The 15,039-nt window shown below is 38.8% G+C and overlaps 2 protein-coding genes across 7 annotated transcripts in view; one reads left to right on the top strand and one right to left on the bottom strand.

Annotated features, from left to right (window-relative positions):
• EMID1 (EMI domain containing 1) overlaps positions 1–12,198 on the top strand; it is a 170,048-nt gene extending 157,850 nt beyond the window's left edge. For 3 of the 6 annotated variants that reach the window (XM_077461244.1, XM_077461243.1, XM_077461239.1), the window contains 2 exons: positions 5,521–5,611; positions 10,966–12,198. In XM_077461244.1, coding sequence (XP_077317370.1) covers positions 5,521–5,611; positions 10,966–11,099 — 225 coding nt within the window. In that variant the 3' untranslated portion in view covers positions 11,100–12,198. The remainder of the gene's footprint in view (positions 1–5,520; positions 5,612–10,965) is intronic. The other 3 variants (XM_077461240.1, XM_077461241.1, XM_077461242.1) reach the window with 2 other exon arrangements.
• RHBDD3 (rhomboid domain containing 3) overlaps positions 10,899–15,039 on the bottom strand; it is a 29,155-nt gene continuing 25,014 nt past the window's right edge. The window contains exon 6 of the mRNA XM_077461246.1: positions 10,899–12,600. Coding sequence (XP_077317372.1) covers positions 12,414–12,600 — 187 coding nt within the window. The 3' untranslated portion in view covers positions 10,899–12,413. The remainder of the gene's footprint in view (positions 12,601–15,039) is intronic.

The raw sequence follows: 15,039 nt of genomic DNA, 5'->3' as shown, positions 1-15,039 counted from the left end.
TTGGTAGCAGCTTCAATACGGTGATACAAATATAGGTTTTCCACCTTGTGGTGAATGAAAAATGTTATAAAAAATCTTTGTTTTGCATATCAGCACTAAAAATAGAGTAATGCCCCGTACACACGAACGGAAATTCCGCCAGCAAAAGTCTGATGTGAGCTTTTGGTCAGAAATTCCGACTGTGTACTTGGCTCCTTTCCATACCAAATGACTGCTTTTGAACACATTTGCCAGCACTGTCCAGGAGCTTGCGGCACCATCTCAATGATTTACTCCCTGCTTACTGCTGGCAGCATAACCTCTACACTTTCTTATGTGCCTAAATGGGAACGTGACCTGTCCCCCATAGATTTAGCGGACTGGAGTAAAGCCTGGTCTAGCATAGCAAAATGCTCCTTTACACCGCCACAATGGAGGCGGCCTATAAGGTCCTCCTGCGCTGGTACTGGTTCCCAACCCGTATCGCCAAGTCAAACCCATCATACAATGACAGATGCTTTAGGGGCTGTGGTCAACGAGGAGATGAACTACACACATGGTGGTCCTGCTCCCGTCTTGTCGGATTCTGGTCAAGGGTCTTCAGCCTATTATCCTCTCTATTTCATGTCCCCTTCCACAAGGATCCCAAATTTGCATTACTTCATTGCCGGCTCCCGGGCCTCTTCTCGCACCAACAGAAACTAGCCACGTATCTATTCATCGCAGCAAAGAGCACAATAGCGAGGGCTTGGAAAAAACCCTCTATCCCATTTGCAGAGGTAAAGAATACCCTGATGACCCTTATGATCCTCGAAAAAATGTCCAGCATCCTCCACAACTCCCATGCAAAATTTCTTAAGGTATGGGCCCCGTGGTGGTCCTTTGCACTCCCCAATCTAAATTCATCTAGCCTAGGCCTCTAGATTCAAATTGGCCCCGCTTCCAGCTTGGGGGACACCCCCTTTTTCCTCCTCACCCACTTTCTGTCCCTCTTGTTTGCTGCTCTGTACCTATCATCCCACCTTCCTACCCCCTCCCTTTTTTTTTTCACCGGTTGTCTTTTCTGATTTTAGTTTTGTCCTTTGTTTAGTTTTTATTGTTTCTCTCTTGTCTGTTGTGCGGCCAACCCGGGCATAATGCTCTGGCCCCCGGCTCCAGCTGGTGGGCCAGTGTCAGTCTATAAGCTAAACCCTCATAACATATGTTCTATTTTGTGCTTTCATGTCAGCCTCTTTCTTATGTTTCATGATCATATCCCCTGCAAGGGAATTTGTTATCTGGTTCTTCCCTTTTATATTTCAATAAAAACATTGTACCAGAAATTCCGACCGTGTGCATGCTCCATCGAACTTTTGCTGGCAGGAATTGAGATTGAGAGCAGGTTCTCAATTTTTCGGTCAGAAAAAGTTCTGATCGGAATTTCCGATCTCCTGTACCAATTCCGATGACCAAAATTCCTACGCATGCTCGGAAACAATTCGACGCATGCTCTGAAACATTGAACTTCATTTTCTCGGCTCGTCGTAGTGTTGTTCATCACCGCGTTCATGACGGTCAAAAGTTCAGAGAACTTTTGTGTCACCGTGTGTATGCAAGCCAAGCTAGAGCGGAATTCCATCGGAAAAACCATCCGAGATTTTTCCAACGGAAATTCCGCTCGTGTGTACGGGGCATAACAATATATTTACAGGCTTCAAACTATGTTTGCAGTCTTCATTCATAAAGAAGGTTAGGGTCATTTGGAAGTCGTGTATGGCACTGCCAGAAGAATTATTTTATGAACCAAGTACAATCTGGCACCTTTATGGTGCCTACTATGAAGCACTTACCATAATAATTTTTTCCCCAGGAGAGGTATACTTCAAAGAGAAACAGCGGGGCTGAATCAAGAGTAAGCAGCCCTAGCACATTAATCTAAATCTACAGTATGTGTCAGACCAAGCTTCGCTAAACTTGATGGGTAAGACCCAAGCTCAGAATGTATAGACTATGTTTTGTTAAAATAAATATAGACACAGACATTGGAAGACAGTTCAGGACTTCAGACAAATGGTACGAATGCCAGTGAAGCTTACCCAGAGATATTTTTAATAGGCTTACAAAATATAAGATTGTAATTACCCAGCTAAAAGGCACATCAATTACATGATCTACTGGTCTACTCTTAAGGCGCCCTTCGTGCCACTTTTTACTGTAACTAAGCATGCCAACTAAAAAGTAGTGTTTTCAGTTTAGAATAACAAAACACCTAACAACTTTACATACAAAATCCCCTAGTCACACAGGAGCTTTCGGAGATCCAGAGACTGAATTGGGTTGTTTATTCAAGCCATTCTGTCTAGATGCAGCTTCTTTCGTGCTTAGATAGAATACTAAGTAGAGATGAGCAAAGAGGACTGTGACCCAGATTGTGCATACTGCATTACCTCAATGTAGATCCCCCCAAATTTTATATAGTTTGTGCCATTGTAAACCTCTTGTTACCTTTGGCATGCTGCCGTACAAGACCCAAAGCCAATAAGGAGGAGTTGCATCACCAGATACAACCCTCATATAGGACAATACAGAAGCAGATTGGTCTGCATTTTCTGAGTGGGCACTTGGTCTCAGTGCTGCTTAGTGCAGTGGCATCATGTGTCAGAAACAAAGTCACTGCATAGTCAAGCAGGCAATCACAGTGTGCATTGGAGATTGCTCCAAAACGTGGTCTTCATTTCACCATAGACATTGCATTTGCTAATTGCAAGCATTCAAGCTTTCAGTTGCCAGAACACAATATAACACTGTTTAGAATGCGAGAGATTAAAAATATCATTGTTACTGTTCTATCTACTCTGTTTCACTCATCTGGAGATCAAAGGGATAGGCTTTGATCTGCATATGATGTCAGTTAAAGCAACCTGACGACAAGTTTTTCTTTTTTTTAATAAAAGTTCATATTTAGCACCTTAGTAAATCTTAGTTTACCCTACTCAGTGATATTTCATTTCTTTTACCCCTTATCCTCGTGACTATTACTTTCCTGGGGATTTTTTTTAATTTATATTTTTGTAAACTTTAATATTTAACCTTTTTAATTTTTTTTTGTTTAGTTCATTAATTTATTTTCTGTTATTTAAAAAAAAATGCAAAATAAAAAAAAACAGACAGCCTTTTTTTTCAGTAGCAGGTAACTTTGTGATGCTTTTCACCTGAATCATAAAATTTGAGTCAAATTATAGAATAAAATGTACACTATATTTTTTTCTACTGTAGCGATTTTTTTTTTAACTAAACACTGATCAAAGTCGAAAAAAAGGGCCTTTTTTTAGTTTTGTTTTGATTTTGTCCATGAATTGTAGAAAACTAGAAAATTATTTTTTCAAGACAATAATGCCAAAAGAAAGCCTTGTTTGTCCTAAAAAAACACAATACATGTATTACCTTTGTTATCTTAAGTAATGACAGCTAGTGACGAATAAACAGAGAGGTAACTGAAATTAAAATATGTGCCCTGGTCCATAGGGGATGTACAGGTATGAGAGCTTGGTATTCTTTGCAAAGTGAATTTGTTTAACCTGAATTTGTTTTACCTCATTCATTTAGTTAAGTGAAAATTCACTTTGCAAAGTGAAAAGTCACTTATCACAGTAAACACGCTCTTCTCTTTTAACCTCCCTGGCGGTACGATTATTTCGGATTTTAGGTGCTAAAAGCGGTACCATTATTTTGCATGAAAATTTGGCGTTTTATATTGTAGTCCTGTAATTCTTAGGAATAACTCTCTTAAATCTGTCCAAACCAGAGTCTAGCAGACATCCCGGGTATGATAAAGTTTGAAAAATGAAATCATAAATTATAATATAATAAATAACTATAAATAATTGTACCAAATAATAATATAACAATAATAAAAATTATTCAATAATGTAATCAAATCAAAAACACTGAAATTTGCTCAGTTGCAGAATTGTCACTGTCATTACTTTTCAGTATTTGATGATGGATCTCCCCACAAATCGCTATCGCTCAATTCTGCGAGTGATTCCAATTTATTATCGCTGTTTTTTAGCTGGTCTAAAACCATTTTTGATGTAAAGTCACAGTTTGGTTGCTATGGACAATCTCCAGTTTCCAGGCAGAAAGAACAGTTTTTATTATATAAAACTACATGCAGAGCACTGGACAGACCACTAGGGACAAAGGGGATGTGAAATATTTACATAAAGCAATGTAATCTGTAAGATTACATTATACTGTATGTATACTGTGTGTTTCACTTTTTGAAATTGGCGCCGGTCTCCGTCCCCGTGCGTCGTAACGCTCGCAGGGAACGGAGATCGGCTCCGTGATAGATCGAGTGAGACACAGCTCGCTCGTACAGCGGGGGGACATCGCTAGATCCGAGGGAGAAGGTAAGTAAACATCATCCTGGATCCAGCGATGCAGTCCCGAGTCTGGCTCGGGGATACCGCTTTTGGTATAAAAATTCCACCCCGAGCCAGACTCGGGAATACCGTCAGGGGGGTTAAGCCCAGTACACATGGGCCGAATATAACACGGTATCAGCCGGTTCAAATTAAACCAGGCCAAACATTCAGTCCTTGTGTACAGTAGCCGGTCCGTCAGAAGCCGGCTGAACATCCGGCTTCTGTCAAAGGAGCATGACCGAAAAAGGTCTGCTGATTGGCATCCGATCAACGCTCTCAACCATTGGCGGGAGGGCCATCCCACTGTCAGAACACAATAGTTCAGAGGAGGGAGATTGCTGTACTAACATCGGATAGTTAGTAAAGTGGCTTCTCTCAAGCTCTTCATTTTTTTGTTCCGTTCAGCCCGCTGGGTTGAATGGAAAAAAACTGCTAGCGTGTAACAGGCTTTAGTAAATCAATTCCAATGTGTTTGACTTTCTTCTCGAATCAGACAATATACGCTTGCAAATAAAGGTAAAACCTGAAACGCTTCCCATGCAGATCAACGACACTTTTTAAAGTTACCCTTTTGTTTGATGTCTTTATTGCCTGTCATTGTGGTACCATTGTTAAATGCATCACGCTCCAGCTTAGTTATAAGCTAAACCTATTCACTAAGAAAAGTCCCCATGTACTAAATAAGGCAATGTAATGTTTCTTTGTGCTGCCCTCTTGTGGGATGTTTGTATACATCGCTTCATATATTAACAGTGCTTAGCTTTCATTATAATATACAATGATCCTAGTAATTTGTGGACATTTACATGACAAAGTCACATATCCGTGACACCTATAAAGCATTGTTTGTGTTTTACATTCTGTGCCATCATATTATATTGCTTTTTTTTATCTTGCTTTACCTTGATTTGTCATATTACAACTTAAGTTAACATTTTAGGAGTGCACCAGCTTTTTTTTGTGTGTGGGTTCTACAAGTTTCTTTTGAAAACCCTTTTCCCATTCCCATGTCCTATTCTTTTGTATTTTCTCTTATCCTTAGCTACAGCATTCTGTCCTTTATTGCCACTCTCATATGCCAATCTCCATCACCTTTCTGTGTTGTCCCATTGTGCTGTTTTCGGTCTGGCAGGTGGTCAGCTTAGCCTCCTTCCTCCAGCTTCAAGAGCAGCTGGAGCTGCTGGTTAAAAGGGTCACTCTGCTTGAGTACATTATGTGGCCAGGTAACAAAAGCCATGCACTGCTCCTGCCTGTCAGTATGCCTGCAACAACCCCCTACCCACCTTTTGTAATCCATGGGCTGTAAATGTTGCTTGTTCCAACTGTGAAAGCAAAATCATATTCTGAGCAGAACATGCAAAGTGCTGCCAGCTATTCATATTTATTTTTCAGTATTCTTTATTTTTGTACAGTTAGAATGAAGGGCTTTGGTAAACAAGAAAGGGAAAAAAATTCCAACCTTCCAACTTGTATATATAAAAAATAGCATTCATGAAAACTTTGTTCAAAACCTGTTATGTTAACTAGTCTGATACAATTGTATAGGATACATTGGGGGTTATTTACTAAAGGCAAATCCACTTTGCACTACAAGTGCAAACTACAAATGCAAAGTCCACTTGAAATTGCACTGCAAGTGCACTTGGAAGTGCAGTCGCTGTAAATCTGAGGGGTAGATCTTAAATGAGGGGAAGCTCTGCTGATTTTATCATCCAATCATGTGCAAGCTAAAATGCTGTTTTTTATTTTCCTTGCGTGTCCCCCTCAGATCCACACTTTGCACTTGTAGTTTGCACTTGTAGTGCAAAATGATTTTGTCTTTCGTAAATAACCCCCATAGTCTTTATTTACAATAAGCTTATAATTTTATAATGCAGCAGATTTTTGTACAAGAAGGGTATTTCAAGTTTAAGATCCTGTGGAAAGTCTTTTAAAAGCAATGTTAAAGGAGATGAGAGAAGCACATGTGACTCCTAAGCCTATGGTTGGGGCCAATTCTTCTAACCATAATTTGGACAGTTTTTTTAATCAACTTAAAGCAGCAATATGTTTCTTGGAAGCACCGATTATACATTATTCTTAGCAACTGGGAATTTTATGATTTAAGCAGGTCATTTTGACATGGTTGGAATACCACTTATTGGTATTGCAATAACATCAAGTTGTAGTGTGTTTAATTATTTTACCACGTAGCTAACATTACAGCCCTTGTGATGTGATGGAATAGATCGAGTGTGCATGCTGCCTGTTTATTCTTGGTGCATGTGTTGCAAGTGTGCACGAGGTCTGTGTGAGGTCTGTGTAAAGACAAGTGCACGCTATTCGTATCCACAGTCTGGGCAATTAAAACTTCTTACAGACAAACCTATAGCTTCAGTAGTAAAAACAGTCCCTTAGGGCAATACTCTCATAAGTGGAGAAAGAGAATGGAGGAAAATCAAGGACAGATTACTAATAATAGCTTGGAAGAAAATACAGATAATTCGTTTTGAATCTATACAAATGTGATCTGTTCCTGCTGTTCTGTGTACTAATTTAATTTTTTGTTATGGTAGTTTGTCTTTTGCAATCTATGCATTTCTAAATCTGTCCAAGCATCTTTATCAGCATCTCCCTACCATAATAAAATTTGTATATGATTTCTCTATGTTTGTATTATTACCTACATTTTTGTCACATCCACTTATGAAAATATGGCCCTTTGGGGGTTATTTACAAAAGGCAAATCCACTTTGCACTGCAAGTGCACTTGGAAGTGCAGTCGCTGTAAATCTAAGGGGTAGGTCTGAAATGAGTGGAAGCTCTGCTGATTTTATCATCCAATCATGTGCAAGCTAAAATGCTGTTTTTTTATTTTCCTTGCATGTCCCCCTCGGATCTACAGCGACTTTACTTCCAAGTGCACTTGCAGTGCAAAGTGGATTTTTCTTTAGTAAATTACCCAATTTGTGTTGTACTTCCTATTGCTGGTGCTATTTTTGTTTGCTCTTGATTTTTTATGAATGTTTATATGAAAAGATTCATAGACAGTTCATGTTATTCATATAATTTATACAAGTGGTCCAGGAATTTGCTCTGTAAAGACACAATGGGGGTTATTTACGATAGGCAAATCCCCTTTGCACTACAAGTGCAAAGTACACTTGAAATTCCACTGAAAGTGCACTTGGAAGTGCAGTCGCTGTAGATCCGTGGGGGACATGCAAGGAAAATAGAAAACAGCATTTTAGCTTGCACAGGATTGGTTAATAAAATCAACAGAGCTTCCATTCATTTCAGATCTACCCCTCAGATTTACAGCGACTGCACTTCCAAGTGCACTTTCAGTGTGCACTATGCACTTGTAGTTTGCATTTGTAGTGCAAAGTGGATTTGCCTTTCGTAAATAACCCCCAATGCATTATTAAATGGGAAAAAAAAAAAGTGTATACATATTACTACTGTGCAAAAGTTTTAGGCAGGTGTGATAAAATGCTGTAATTAAAACATGGTTCCAGAAATACAAGTGTTAATAGTTTAATTTTATAAATGAACAGAAAAGAAATCCAAATCAAATTAATATTTGGCGTGACCACCCTTTGCCTTCAAAACAGCATCAATTATTCTAGGTATACTTGCACACAGTTTTTGAAGGAACTCTGCAGGTAGGTTATTCCAAATATCAGAGAACTAACCACAGACCTTCTGTGGCCATAGGTTGCCTCATAGCTCTCTGTTCTTCCCAGTCAGACTCGATGTTGAGATCAGGGCTCTGTGGGGCCCAAACCGTCACTTTTGAGACTCCTTGTTCTTTACGCTGAAAATAGTTCTTAATGACATTGGCTGTATGTTTGTGGCTGTCGTTCTGCTGTAGAATAAATTTGGGGCCAATCACACACCTCCCTGATGGTATGGCATGATGGCTAAGTGTCTACCTGTATTTCCCAGCATCGAGGACAACATTAATCCTGACCAAATCTCCAACTCTATTTGCACTCCAATGCAGCCCCAAACTTGCAAGGAACCTCTACCATGCTTCACTGTTGCCTGCAGACACTCATTATTGTATCGCTCTCCAGCCGGTCAGTGAATAAACTGCCTCCAGCTAAAGCCAAATATTTCACATTTTGACCCATCAGTGCAGAGCACCTGCTGCTATTTTTGTGCATCCAAATTTCTATGTTTTCTTCCATAGTTGAGTCCCTTAGCCTTGTTTCCACATCAAAGGTATGGCTTTTTGGACGCAGTTCTTCCATGAAGACCACTTCAGGGCCAGACTTTTCCAGACAGTAGATGGATGTATTTGAGTCCCACTGGTTTCCATCAGTTCTGTGCTGATGATATTGCTGGACATCTTCTGATGTCAAAGAGAAGTAAGCATGATGTGTCTTTCATCTGCTGCATTAAGTTTTCTTGGCCAACCACTACGTCTATGGGCCTAAGCGTTGCTCATTTGTTTGTGCTTCTTCAAAAGAGCTTGAACAGCACATCTTGAAACCCCAATCCGCTTTGAAATCTTTGTCTAGGAGAGACCTTGGTGATGCAGTAAAACCACCTTGCGTCTTGTTACTGTGCTCAGTCTTACCATAGCAGAGCTTGGCTGTACCTCATCAGTTTTAAGCCTGTTTCTGTTTCAGTTAAAAGAAAAGTTTGGGCTTCTTATAAAATAAAAAATACTGCTGCTAAGATTGAGCGATCAAACACCATTGATTGCTCGGTTCTCAGTTACCACTGAGCAGAGAGCTGGTCACTGGAGTGCCAGGCTTCCTGCTGAGCCTGCCATATTTGAACCTTCTATGGCTGCCTTAGGCTCTGAGCAGATCGCCAAGAGGGTGAGTCAGCTACCGGTCCGGGCATCTGGGAGGATACTGACTGTAAAGTCAGGATCCACCCATAGCCTGAACCGGCTGAGTAACTTCAGACGACAGAGGGCCTTAGCTGAAAACAGGTTTACAGGAGTACAAACTATACTCCTGTGATCCACAGGAGAAGTAGGACCAAGAAAGCTTTGGCCTTACTTCTCCGTAAATTACTGTGTTTCAACCTACATCTGAAATTGATGATTATTAGCACATGCTTGATAAAACTGATTAAATTCCTGACTTTGTACAAGTGTGCAAGTGTAAGAATTGATGCTTCCTAGACACCTGAAAGCAGATGTTTGATTGAGCTCTTTCCTTTTATTTTTCCTTATACACTCTATTTTTCTCTCTCCCCTTTTTTCCCCTCTTCCTTGATTTCCTTGTATATCCCTTTTAATTTATTTCAGTTTTGAAATTGCACTATGGCTAACCAGTTTAAACTGAAAAGTACTCCAGTTTTGAAGTACTTATGGATGATACTCACAAAGAGTGGCTGCTGTACTTTTGCTCTTTTTTAGCGAATCACCATACTGTTCCAGTTGCCAACATTGTGTTACCATTTGTTTTTTGGTTCCTATGATATGCATAAGCTGGTTCTTCCAATGGCCGGCACATTTCAACGTACCTTACTCTGGGAAGTTATGTAGCTGTTTTATATGCCGTGCCAGATTATTTTGGCTACCTCTTTGTATTTTGTTAGAACTGTGTTGTCATGGTCTACTTGGCTCTGTATTTTGTAACTACTGTACTTCCTTTTGAAAATTAATAAAAACTTTTGAAACAGAATTGATGCTGGTTTGAAACCAAAGGGTAGCCACACCAAATACTGATTTGATTTAGACTTTTCTTCTCTGGCTTTTCATTTGGTAAATAATAAAAATAAACAATAAAAAAAAAAAAAATACATAAATATAAATATATATATATATAATATATATATATATATATATATATATATATATATATATATATATATATATATATATTGAAAGCATTACTTCACACCTACCTAAAACATTTGCACAGTACTGTATAAAAAACTGTGGGCTGGTATTTGTGAACACTTTTTAACTTTGCCTCTACTTTAAAGCTACTTAACAGTTTATATAGGTTAACACAGTGGCTTTTAGGTAGATGATGGTCATCTAGTGGTCTGAGTTTACTACCTTGCCTTTAAGGGCAATCTTTATGGCTCAGTTTTTATGAACATGGACTCAACAGAATAAGGCTGTTCTTTTCACTTCCGTAAGCTACTGATTTCTGGATATGTAGAAAGAGAGAAAAAATTACTTCAACAGTTTTGTGATGAATTGTCTAAATTCATTTTCATCACTGATGCCACACTAGTCTGCTGATGTTGCCGGGTGGGTTAACTGAAACCAACAGTACCAGAACCCCAGTATTGGTGGTTTATATCTTCAGTATACATTCTTGTTCGATTTCTGTGAAAGAGTCCAAATAATAAGCAGTAAATAAGGCTGTAGTATGTGACTCCTCAGAGGAGCCCATTGCTGGATTAGATAGTGAACTGTAGTATTAAGGAAGCTGGGAGTATCACAAAAGAAAGGAGAAGTAAACTGCAGTGAAAATAGTTTTTGGAAAGAATTAACAGGAAACATGCAAAGGAAAGAGTGAAGTATAGGAAAATCATATGAAAAGAACAGGAGAATTTTATAAAACCAACTTAATTGTTAAATGCCTTTGTTTATTTCTACTTGTGCTTGCTTTCAATATAGAGACAGATGGAGGCTCTGGAACAGAACCATCGCCAACAAGTTCCAGTGGATTTTATCGGGGACGGCGCAATGGACCATCAGCTTACAGAATTTTGCAATCTCAAAATGATGAGGAGGAAGATGACAGCTTTTGATGGTTATTTTTCTGCTGCCATTGCAACCCTCACAAGGCTTACCCACCATGGACCTTATTTGTGCCTTATAGCCATGCTTTACTTAGAGTAAAGAACAGGCACAGAGAATTTTGGCTTCCTGCAAGCAGTCTTCATAAAAAGCTCATCTCAGGCATGAACCTTGGGATCTTACTGCATGAATATTAAACAAACCACATAGGTGGTTGTTGTACATTATTCTGTGCACAGCAGGACATGTATATAAAGTATATTCATTCATTCCTTCAACGTATAGTACATTCCTTATAATATTTATGGTGTCTGGAAATTCAGCAACATATCATCAGCACATCAAGTTGCTGGCACAGCTGTGTAAAAAGAAGGCTTGATTTTTAAACCTGTTGCATTTGTATTTACTGAAGATGATAATGCTGGACCTAGAACCTGCAATGGTGCAACTGCAGCCTTTGTTGTAAATAGAAAGGAAAGATTGTATTATTGTTCACATCCAAACAATGTTATCTTTTCTATGTATTGTTTAATATCTATTTCAGCAACATTATTAATACCTGATGAAAAGATCAAAGTAAAGCATTTGCATACTGAACAAAAAAGTGAAGAGCCCATTTACTACAGATCATAATCTAGTGTTCACTGGATTGGATCAGTTGTGCCACCCTCTGGTTACTAAATCAGTCACTGGAAGTGGCCTTCAAAGTAGTTTATGGTGTATAAACATTCTTGTTGCAGCACATTGATCAGCTTTGAACTGCACGTGGTGCTTCTCCATGGTGACTGTCTCCTTATTGTGCATGAGTGTAGTTGCAAGGCATGAGAGACCTCTCCAATATTATTTTTTGCATAGTAGGAGGCAATCACCATAGATATTATAGTTAATCATGATGTTATGAACACAAATCTAGTCTGTGCTGTTGCATGTGTGTATACATAACCCAAGGTACTACGTTGTTATAATTAATACATGATAAAAAAAATGGTTTGTTATTGTTTATAATATAGGTGCATCTTTTCATTATTTGTTTTGTACACATATTGTATCATTATTTTGATATCCATGATGGGTAAAAACACTTTGTACAAATAAAACATTTTTATTGAGCTCCAGTGAGGAAACAAACTCACATAACAAGATAACTGATTCTATGCAAGAAATAAGTATGATTGTCTGTGTATGTCCTTTGTTGCATTTTTTCTAAAATGATCGATGACTATAATTCCGTGAAGATGATTATATAAGTCTTCTGACTGCTTTGTATGAGCCAGTCACAGCATTTTATAAATGTCTTTTAGAGTCAAAAATACCAAGTCCATATATCATAGATTTAATTGGCGTGATGAGTTTTGCAGGCCACTGCCTGTCTGCCTTTCAGTGGTCACTGCAATGTCTTCACCAACCTGTCCTTCTACAAGAAGGGATACTGCACCCTCTACCTTCCCTGTTGCTGCTAATGCAACAACTGCAGGTCCTGTGGGAAATCCCATACGTTCTAGTTGCTGAAGCCTAGGAAAATCAGTATAAAACAGTAAGGTGTTATAACAAAAGTATTGAAAACAGCTGCTGCAAAACATATACTCTGTGAAAACACCTTGTTGCCTTCCGTTTTATCCATTTTTAATCTCATGCATAAGGAGAGCTTGTAAGCAATTTTAAGATCACAATAAGTACAAGACAATAGTCTTGGTATGTCCAAAAATGGCAAGATTAGGAGAACATTCCATAGGCTGCTGCTCACTTTGCAAATAAATTTTTACTTTGCAAGGGATTTTTTTTTTCTTTAGCTTTGTGAATGTGGTGAACTCACTTTGCAAAGAATATACAATCGCTTGCAAGAAAAAAAAAAATATTGTATTTTTGCTTGCACAAGATTGGGTGATGGAAGTTAGAAAAGCTTTACCTTACTCACCAAGCTCTAGGGAATTTCCCTTGCAAAGTAAAGTCTATTTTGCCTTCAGTAAATCAACAACAATGTCTATGGAATGCCTTAAAGACAGTCTGAACCAGGCAACAAAGGTTCAGCTGAGGAAATCATTCATGAGCATCTTAGCCCAGCCCAAGACAAAGTATGATTCAACTGTTCTCAGTCATCTCCATCTTCCATCAGGTCCCTGAACATGTGACTGCTTATATTTAGCCTATGGAGCCAAGCAGGTTGAGCTGCATCTTGATATAGCGCAGTCCTTTACCCCGTAGGGTCCCGACATGCTTACAAACACATATACACAAATTTATAGACAGGATCTGATTAACCTACCAGCATGTCTTTTGGAGTGAGGGAGGAAACTGGAGTACCCAGAGGAAACCCACCCAGGCACAAGGAGAACATGCAAATTCCAAGCAGATGGTAAAGAAAAAAAGGACTGGAGGTCACACATAACTCGGGACTTTAAAGGTGTCTATGTTAAAGGAATAGTAGTACCACAATGGTATAATAAAAATACAAATATTAATTTTATTTTACAGAAAAAAATATATCAATAGATGAATATAAAGAAGTCATACATTACATAAAAAGAAAAACCGTAAAAACAGTCAATAGTTCACTGCAGATTATATTTATAAATAATTGCTACCACTTTCTCAACATTTTCCGCTCGGCTGAGCTTCTTCAGGGGATAATGTCTGTGCTGACTGTTAAACAATGAAAAAGATATATGTAATATATAATATAGATTATTAATATATTACAAATCAAAAATGTATTTATTTATTTTTTGACTATTTGAATATGTCCTTTTTGATTTGTTTAAATAAGATTTGATTATTTTGTTTGATCGCTTACATTTTTTATTAGTAATACACTTCATTATTTGGATTTCTATGTACTCATGTATGTATATTTATCTAGATTATTCTATATTGTATATTACATATATCTTTTTCATTGTTTAACAGTCTCCACAGACATTATCTCCTGAAGAAGCTCATCCGAGCGAAACATGTTGAGAAAGTGGTAGCAATTGTGTATACCGGTAAATATAATCTGCAGTTTTGCTTTTATGTAATGTATGACTTCTTTATATTCATCTATTGAATTTTTTTTTTTTGTAAAATAAAATTTATATTTGTATTTTTATTATACCATTGTGGTACTACTATTCCTTTAACACGGACACCTTTAAAGTCCCGAGGTATGTGACCTCCAGTCCTTTTTTTGCTTTTCAATATAATTGGGGATGTGGTGTCTTGTTTTGACTCCTCTTTTCTAAAATTGGTTACTCTAAGCAGATGATGTCGTGGTCGGTATTTGAACCAGCAACCCTATTGCTGCTAGGTGAGAGTGCTACCCACGACACCACTGTGCTGCAGGGGAGGCTTGCTGCAGCCACCACTGGCACCATGTGAACAGGAAGGAAAAAAAAAGTCAGACAAGGATCTAGTTCAGGCCAGATTAGAGGACTGTCATCTATTGTCTATAGGCACTATTCAAAAACCAAAACCAATCTTTGTTTTCCCTTGATAGGTCTGTGGTGAAGATGTCAGCAGTGCGCTTCCACTGCCCTCTTCCACAGGCTACACATAAACTGTTGGATGATTCGGAAGTTCATGTTTAGGGGTGTCACGTACCTGGTGATGGAGCCCGGAATGCAGGGAGCGGCCCCTCGTATCCCCTGGCTATTGAACCCCTGGAGATGGGAACAGGTATTTCAACAGTTCAGGGGGCACAAGTGCCTGGCAGGTGGTATAGGTCCAGTTGGTCAGCTGGCACAGAGAACAGGCTGGAACAGTGAACGAAGCTTGATGGTAGGAGGTAAGCACTTGTGCGGGGACTGGCTGGTGGATAGACGTCCCGTAGAGCAGGAACTCAGGTAGGTAGCAGGAACTGCGGTAGTCAGATACAGGCCGGGTCAGCAGGATACGATCAGCGTGGTACAGAAGGATAAGGCAAAAACGTAGTCAAACAAGCAGGAGTCGTGGGCAGGCAGCAGTCAATCAGAGTCA

The sequence above is a fragment of the Lithobates pipiens genome, unplaced genomic scaffold (assembly GCF_037356315.1).
Source record: "Lithobates pipiens isolate NorthernLeopardFrog02 unplaced genomic scaffold, aLitPip1_a1.2 Scaffold_3, whole genome shotgun sequence".
Taxonomy (NCBI): Eukaryota; Metazoa; Chordata; class Amphibia; order Anura; family Ranidae; genus Lithobates; species Lithobates pipiens.
Note: the sequence above shows the minus strand (reverse complement) of the source record. Positions and strands in the feature narration are given on the sequence as shown.